Source organism: Takifugu rubripes, chromosome 1, assembly GCF_901000725.2.
Source record: "Takifugu rubripes chromosome 1, fTakRub1.2, whole genome shotgun sequence".
In the NCBI taxonomy this organism is placed as follows: Eukaryota; Metazoa; Chordata; class Actinopteri; order Tetraodontiformes; family Tetraodontidae; genus Takifugu; species Takifugu rubripes.
The window spans coordinates 548,727-557,042 of NC_042285.1; the positions used below are offsets into that span (position 1 = coordinate 548,727).

Below are 8,316 nucleotides of genomic sequence, written 5' to 3' on the forward strand. Positions count from 1 at the left end.
GAGGAGCCAACGGGCAGCAGCCAATAATAATGCTCCACACACTGGATGAGCACTTTCATCGTTGTGGCCATTTAAGGAGAGCACGTTTGCTATTTTGGGATATTGGTGGTTTCTCTCCTGTCTTTGGACGTGTTAGGAACTGCAGCTGTTTCCTCTCATACTCTTAGAGTGAGTTGGTGTGAAACGACTCCGTACGTGCACGTTTAGAAACCTTTCCAATAAAAACTGGATGACCAGGTTGGTGGTGTTTATCATCTGAGTGATCCACGGACGCATGAAGATGAGAAGTAACATGAGATGTCATACTCACTCCAGCCAAAGAAGGGCGGTAAGCTCCAGCCCATTGAGTAGACCCAGGTGACGGCCAGGATGCTCAGGGCCTTCCTGCGAGACATCACTCCCAGGGAGGCAAGAGGCCTGGTGATCACCATGTAGCGGTCCACGGCAATGACCATGAGCGTCATCATGCTGCAGATGCCGAACAGCGCTCCGCAGAAGGCGTACAACTCGCAGCCTGCAGGAGGAAAGGCCAGGGCAGAGAAGGTTCCAGTAGGGCCCAGCATGGAGGGTTATATCTGTCAGCAGGTCCTGCAGCTCCTTCAACAGCAGCTGGAAACACTAAAGCTCAAGTTCTAAAAGAAGTTCTAAAAGCTACAGTATACGGAGAATCGGCAACTAATCAGATTAAATGAGGCAAAGCTCCTATGGGGATTAGAGCAAACAAGATTTACATCAGCAGCTCAGGACCTCACACCAATGTTCAGGATCACCATCATCACGTCACACCAATGTTCAGGATCACCATCATCACCTCACACCGATGTTCAGGATCACCATCATCACGTCACACCAATGTTCAGGATCACCATCATCACCTCACACCAATGTTCAGGATCACCATCATCACCTCACACCAATGTTCAGGATCACCATCATCACGTCACACCAATGTTCAGGATCACCATCATCACGTCACACCAATGTTCAGGATCACAATCATCACCTCACACCAATGTTCTGGATCACCATCATCACGTCACACCAATGTTCAGGATCACCATTATCACCTCACACCAATGTTCAGGATCACCATTATCACCTCACACCAATGTTCAGGATCACCATTATCACGTCACACCAATTGCACCAAGCTTCCTCTCTCAGCTCTGCTGCTCGCTCACCTCTTTTATTTGGTGCATACAAGATTTATGTCCATCAGGACCTCACGATTCCTTGTTTCCGATCTACTTTTCCCATCTTTACGACCTCCTCGTCTTATCGAACACGGTACCTCCAAGTGCTGGTTATATAAACAGCTCCAGCACTTGATTTAAACATTCACACATTCCTGTCCTTAAACACTCTAAATCTACTCACCATAGCATTGAACCGATAATAGTAATAACAACAATAATTCTTCTCACACTATCATCACGGCAGCAAACCTGTTCATCATGACCATTTCAGCTTGTAACCAGCAGCGGGCGGTGACGCCAACCTGGTGCATTCTGGGAGTTCCTGCTCACCGTGACCAGCGTACAGGTCACACATGCTGTGATTGATTACGTTGAGCACGGCAGCGTTTTAACGGAGGTTTGGATGAGGGACATTAACGGGCTGTTGAGGGGGAGCTGGGATGGTGGAGCGGCTCCACTAAAGCAACCATGTGCTTCCTTTAGTCCTAATCTGGGATCCCAGGAGACGCAGATGCTAAAATATTTATCAGCTTATCAACAATGTCCAGCAGTCCAGGTGTACAGGCACCACCTGGAGGTCAGGGTTCTGGCTGTAAATGCTGATCCTGGCTCGATGAGCATTCAGCTGTAATAAACCATAGTTGCTCTGAACACAAATGTTCTGTTAGCGACCCTTTAACCCCCCATCCACGCCCCCCCCCCCCCCCGATTCTTTTAAACAAATTATGAATGGGAACATCTACGACCTGATATTTTCTTAAAATTGTATTTATTTTGGCTGTTGGGTTAAAATACGTCTTGGCTACGAGATGATGGGATTTAGTTACATCGGAGCACATTCGGATCCAATTAGGCCGGACAGACGGGTCAGGATGAATAAAAACAGCCCTGGAATGAAGGATGGATGAGAGGAAGAGAAGAGGTGAAGAGGAGCAGCACCGTCAGCGGGTGAGTGTTCTGAACGAGCGGAGCAGCACCGTGTGTTTCAGGAAGAACGCTGCAGAGCGGAGCACCGGGCGAGCGTCAGTCAGGACCGCCGCGTGTTTACGACCCGTCGTCAGGACGCTCGGACCTGCTCCACGGCTGCGGTTCTGCAGCTAATCGGGTCCAGCTTGGCTCTCAGGTCTGCCTGGAGGGGGCCACAATCCTGACTGCTCTGCTCTCTGTGTTTGGGAGGCGCCTCAGGCTCCAGGGCTTTAAAGTCCCGGTCGCACACTTACAAATTAAAACTGGGCTAAAAAACCAAACGAGTGCTTTAAAAACAGAGGAAAGTTTTTGCTTTGATTAATCAAATGGAGCGAAGGGATCAGGGATCCTGCTGACAGAATCTGATTAGCATCTTCATCTGATTAGCATCTTCATCTGATTAGCATCTCCAGCGTTTGGAGGACAGCAGAAACATCTCAGGACACGTTGCTGCTCCTCAGAGACACCGATACGACCTTCAGCACCCCCGAGGTGGACAAAAGAATGTGTCTACGGGTGGGACGGCAAATGTCTCCACCAGGGTCACGGTGCAGCTCTTTGATCGTTCAGTGTTTGATCTGCCCCCCCCCCCCCGTGTCTCACCCCCCAGCAGCAGCTCGGAGGATTTACCTTTCTTCCCAAAGATCCAGCGCTTGTGCATGCTGGTGAGGAAGAAGGTGGGAGTCTGCGTGAAGCACATGAGGAGGTCTGTGATGGCCAAGTTAATGATGAAGATGTTGGAGGGCGTCCGCAGGCTCCGGCTCCTGCACACACACACACACACACACACACGCACGCACACACACACACACACACACACACCTGTCACTTTAGCAGGTACAGCTTGATGTGTTCACTTCCAGATGATCCAGGGTAATTTCGTAATAAAGGCATCAAGGTGAAGCAACGATACCTGCAGAAGGCGTAAATGACCAGGAAGTTTCCCACCATCCCTGTGATGCCCACCACCAGGATGACCACCCCGATGGTGTAGTGAGCGTGATCCGGAACGTCCACAGTTGGGAACGGCTGTTCTGTAGCCGAGGAAGCCTAATGAGACGGAAACGGGAATGAATGATGTGTTCAGGGGTTGGACGAGAGTAGGAAATAACAGCTGCAGCGTTCAGAGGCTCCACCCACCCATCATGCATCCATCCACCCATCATCCATCCATCCATCCATCCACCCATCATGCATCCATCCATCCATCATCCACCCATCATCCATCCATCCATCCATCCACCATCCATCCATCCATCATCCACCCATCATCCATCCATCCATCCATCCATCCATCCATCCATCCATCCATCCACCATCCATCATCCATCCATCCATCCATCCATCCATCCACCATCCATCCATCATCCATCATCCATCATCCATCCATCCATCCATCCATCCATCATCCATCCATCCATCCATCCACCCATCACCCACCCATCATGCATCCATCCACCCATCATCCATCCATCCATCCATCCACCATCCATCCATCCATCATCCATCCATCCATCCATCCATCCATCCATCCATCCATCCATCCATCCATCCATCCATCCATCCATCCATCCATCTATCCATCCATCAGGGGGCTCCTGTTCCTCATGGACCTGCTCTAAATGGTCCACAGGAGCCTCACGTCTCCAGACGGGGACTCGTGCTGCTGATTGGTGCCTCTTGTGATGGAAATATGAAAATTGTGCCACCATGAAAATGAAACATAATTCTGGAAGCGTCCAGTGACAAGAAAGAGATAAAGAAGCTGCTGTAAAATGTTAGCGTGCACAAAATTGCATGAGGATGTTGATGGAATGTTGCTGATCTAATAAAAGAGAGAAAGTGTGTGTAGAAGAAGAAGAAGAGCTCAGAAGTAGAGCTCAAGCCTGATTCAGGATGCTGTGCAGCAGCTCCAACGGTGGCTCCCTTCCTGGTTCCCTCGGGACGTCCACCATCACGTTTGACTCCTCTTTCCTCAGGATTTTCTCCTTGAGCGTCACAGGTTTGTGTGAACCAGACAGGTCACATGTTCCTTGGTGGACAAGAGGCTGCGTGTGAAGGTCAGATTCACGTGTGTGTGTGTGTAGACTGGAGATACACGTGGACACACTCTCCGTTGCTGAGCTCGGCACCCCCGATCCTCAATCCTCCTAATTCCCAGCCTCCACGTTCCTCATGACTCTGGTTCCTTTTGTTCTCCTATTTCCTCCATCTCTTCCTGCCGTGGCTCTTCGCTGATGGACGACGATGAAGCTGAGGAGGAAGAGCACGGAAGGGCTCCTCATGGCATGCAACAATGGTCCAAGAACATCAGAACATCTGCAGAACATCCCAGGTCCTCCATCACTGGACACCAACATAAATGTTATTTGTCCAGTGGTACGAAGAATTTGAAAAGTGTCACTGAGAGAAATACAGATGGAGGATAAACAAGGATGATGGGATGGCCACGGGTCTGAAGAGGAGCTCTGCAGGCCTGGAGACACTCGGTCCAATTCACCACAGAGCTGAACAATCATGGAGAGACTGGACGTGTTTTGAAGACTTTTCACCTCTCGAGAGGCTCCTTCAGATCTGAAGAACTGCCAGTATCTGAGGAACATCCCAGGAGGGACTTTTACATCAGAACTGTTTAGGATTTGGCTTTCAGCCATAATCTTGTCGTAAAAGTCCATCAAAGCCCAAATCAGAGCAGGGACGTCAGGGAGCAGCACAACAGAATGATAGTCAGGCACCCTGGGGAGGAGAAGCTGGGGTGGACGATGGTTCCCAAAGGACTAGAGGGTAGAGTTGAAGAGGATGAGAGCATGGAAGCAGCTTCTTCTGTGGCCCAGTCTCCAGCTCCTCTGAGATCCTCAAACACCGAGATCCTCAATGGCTCCTTCCTGAACTGGACGGGACCCCTGAGATCCTCAATGGCTCCTTCCTGAACTGGACGGGACCACTGAGATCCTCAATGGCTCCTTCCTGAACTGGACGGGACCACTGAGATCCTCAATGGCTCCTTCCTGAACTGGACGGGACCACTGAGATCCTCAATGGCTCCTTCCTGAACTGGACGGGACCACTGAGATCCTCAATGGCTCCTTCCTGAACTGGAAGCAGCACTGGTTCTGAAACGTCATGAGCACAACTTTGAAACACCTGTCAGATGTTTCGTTGCCTCTTCTCAGATTCTCAACATTCCACAGACGTCCCATTAAGAAAGCTGCATTACCAGCTCAAAATCCAGAGTGGACCCTGGAGGGGTCCCACTTCAAAGCAAAGAACCAGGCAGCCCCCCCCCCCCCCCCCCCCCCCCCCCCACACACACGGAGGGGAGCACGACACCCTAAATCTGTCTACAGCCACACACCTGTATGAAGAGTACAGGTGTCCCGGCTGATTCAAGCATTAATTAAAAACCCAAAAGAAAAAAACCTTCAAACTTGGACCAAATCTCCAAATATAGGACGGAACCAAGTGTGTCCACGTGACTTCACCTGTCGCTGATGGTCGTTAAACCGCCCGCGAGGCACCGCACCGACCCAGCGGTTCCGTCAGCGGTTCCGTCACAGAACAATGTAGCAGCCGCGTCTTAATTCATGCCGCCGCTTCCTTCCTTCCTTCCCTCCTTCCCTCCTTTCATCACCCCTCGCTTATTTTATCAATGAGCTCGTGCCTTGATAACGCAGGCGGATGTTCCCCACGCTGCTGCAGCGGTCGGGGCTCCGCTTCAGAGGGGTGTCCCCCCCCCGGTACCCCTCCGCCACCAATCCCCCCGGTACCCCACCGCCACCCCCCCCCAAAACAAAGCAGAAGCAAAACAAAGGTGCAGAAAGTGGCGCGGAGCGGACACTCACGGCGGCGGTGGCGGGGGGCAGCTCCATGAGCCGGTGCGGACTGATGGGGCTGACACACCAGGGCGCGCGGGTGGTCGGGTCCGGCGCGGGGATCCCCGGTCCAATCAGCAGCCTGGAATCCATGACCGGTCCAGGTGGGCGACCGAAGCGCGAGGAAGACCGTCCGCGACCTACAAGTTCAAGTCAGCCGTCATCATCCTCGCGCTGCTCTCATATCTGTTGGAGGTCTCAGTGGTGCCGAGTGGGAGAGGAGGTGGGAAAACCGCTGCGCCCCCCTCCTCTCTCCCTCCCTCCCCCGCTCTCTCCCTCCCTCCCCCGCTCTCTCCCCTCCCTCTCTAACTCTTTAGCTCCCCCTCCTCCCCCTCTCTCTCCTCCCTCTCTCCCCTCTTCCACCCACACTCTCTCTCCCCTCTTGCCCTCCCCCTCCTCTCTCTCTCCTCTCTCTCCCTCTCACTCCTATCTCCCTCCCCCTCTCCCCCCCTCTCTCCTATCTCTCTCCCCTCTCTCTCTCCTCTCTCTCCCCTCTCCCTCCCCCCTCTCTCCCCCCTCTCTCCTCTCTCCCCTCTCCCTCCCCCTCTCTCTCCCCCCTCTCTCTCTCCTCTTCCCCTCTCTCTCCCCCTCTCCCCCTCTCCCTCCCTCTCCCCCCTCTCTCCTCTCTCCCCTCTCTCTCTCTCCTCTCTCCCCCCCTCTCTCTCCTCTCTCTCTCCCCTCTCCCTCCCCCTCTCTCTCCCCTCTCTCTCCCCCCTCTCTCCTCTCTCTCTCCTCTCTCTCCTCTTCCCCCTCTCTCTCCCCCTCTCCTCTCTCTCCCTCTCTCTCTCTCCCTCTCTATCCTCTCTCCCTCCCCCTCTCCCTCCTCTCTCTCCCCTCCCCCTCTCTCCTCTTCCCCCTCTCCTCTCTCCCCTCTCCCTCCTCCTCTCTCTCCCCTCTCCTCCTCTCTCCCTCTCTCTCTCTCCTCTCTCCCCCCTCTCTCCTCTCTCCGCTCCCCCCCTCTCTCTCTCCTCTCTCCATCTCTCTCTCTCTCCTCTACCTCCCTCTCTCCTCTCCCTCTCTCTCCTCTCTCTCCTCTCCTCCCCTCTCTCCCCCTCTCTCCCCTCCTCTCTCTTCCCTCTCTCCTCTCTCCCCCCCTCTCTCCTCTCTCCTCTCATCTCCCTCCCTCTCTCTCCCCCTCTCCTCTCTCCCCCTCTCCTCTCTCTCTCACCTCCCCTCTCCCTCCTCCTCTCTCCCCCTCTCTCCTCTCTCCCTCTCTCTCCTCCCCTCTCCTCCCCTCTCCTCCTCTCCCTCCCTCTCTCTCTCTCCTCTCTCCCTCTCTCTCCCCCCTCTCTCCTCTCCCTCCCTCTCTCTCTCTCCTCTCTCCCTCTCTCTCCCCCCTCTCTCCTCTCCCTCCCTCTCTCTCTCTCCTCTCTCCCTCTCCTCTCCCTCCTCTCCCTCCCTCTCCCCTCTCTTCTCCCCCCTCCTCTCCCCCCCACCCCCACCCTCTCTATTTGACGTGCACATACTTGTGCACAGAACTTGTCTTTCCTTTGTTCTTCCCACCACACCACAGTATTTTCCCCTCTTCCTCTTCCCTGCGCTCCCAAAGCTGACGGTGTTTTGATTAATCATTTGCAGCATCTTGTCCTGGTGAAGCCCAAACACACCAAATCACACTTCTTTTCTTCTGGCCGTGTCCCATCAGAGGAATTTCAGACTTGTAGGTCACGATGCTGCTAAAGACGGATTCATGACGGAAGGATTTAAAGCTTTTTTTCCTTCCTTTCGGTGGGTTTGGACACATTCAAGGTGCCTTGAAAAGCAAAATAAATATTTTCATGAGCATCCTGGAAACATTTTTGCAACAAATTTAAAGAACTTTTTTCATTGGTGATGTAATTGATGATTGAGAACAAAAGTGAATAAAATTTCTGAACGTTATTATCAAAACACATCATTTATTTATTATTGTCACTTTTTAAATTGATATATTTTCACATTTAGATGCTTTGAACATCAAAACATAATCTGCACGATGATATATGACGTACTTCCATTATAACTATATCTTTAACGCTTAATTCCTGTGAATCCAGTGAGTGAGGCAGTAACATGTTGTATGTCGGATTTTGTCCATGTGACAAACACATGAAGCTTTTAGCAACATGTGAACCAACAAATGACTGAAGATCTGCAGCCTAAACACACAACCTCGTCTGTCGACCCCCCAAACAGCCATTTATGCAACAGCATTACGCGTCTAATACTCAATAATGCTGTTTAAGACTCCAGAATGCAGCACAAATGTGCCTCCAGCCGCCCTCGCTCATAATAACTCAGCC

At 52.2% G+C, this 8,316-nt stretch overlaps 1 protein-coding gene across 4 annotated transcripts in view; it reads right to left on the minus strand.

The window, feature by feature from the left end:
* The window catches only part of LOC105418375 (melanopsin-A-like), a 17,501-nt gene extending 11,224 nt beyond the window's left edge, over positions 1-6,277 (minus strand). For 3 of the 4 annotated variants that reach the window (XR_003890279.1, XM_029845271.1, XM_029845263.1), the window contains exons 1-4: positions 6,005-6,277; positions 3,076-3,212; positions 2,793-2,926; positions 311-514 (exon numbers count right to left, since the gene is read on the minus strand). Coding sequence is in view for 3 of the 4 variants with exons in the window: in XM_029845271.1 (XP_029701131.1) it covers positions 311-514; positions 2,793-2,926; positions 3,076-3,212; positions 6,005-6,127 (598 nt within the window). In the remaining variant the exon portion in view is untranslated. The remainder of the gene's footprint in view (positions 1-310; positions 515-2,792; positions 2,927-3,075; positions 3,213-6,004) is intronic. The other variant, XM_029845274.1, reaches the window with a different exon arrangement.
* Positions 6,278-8,316: the final 2,039 nt, after the last annotated feature.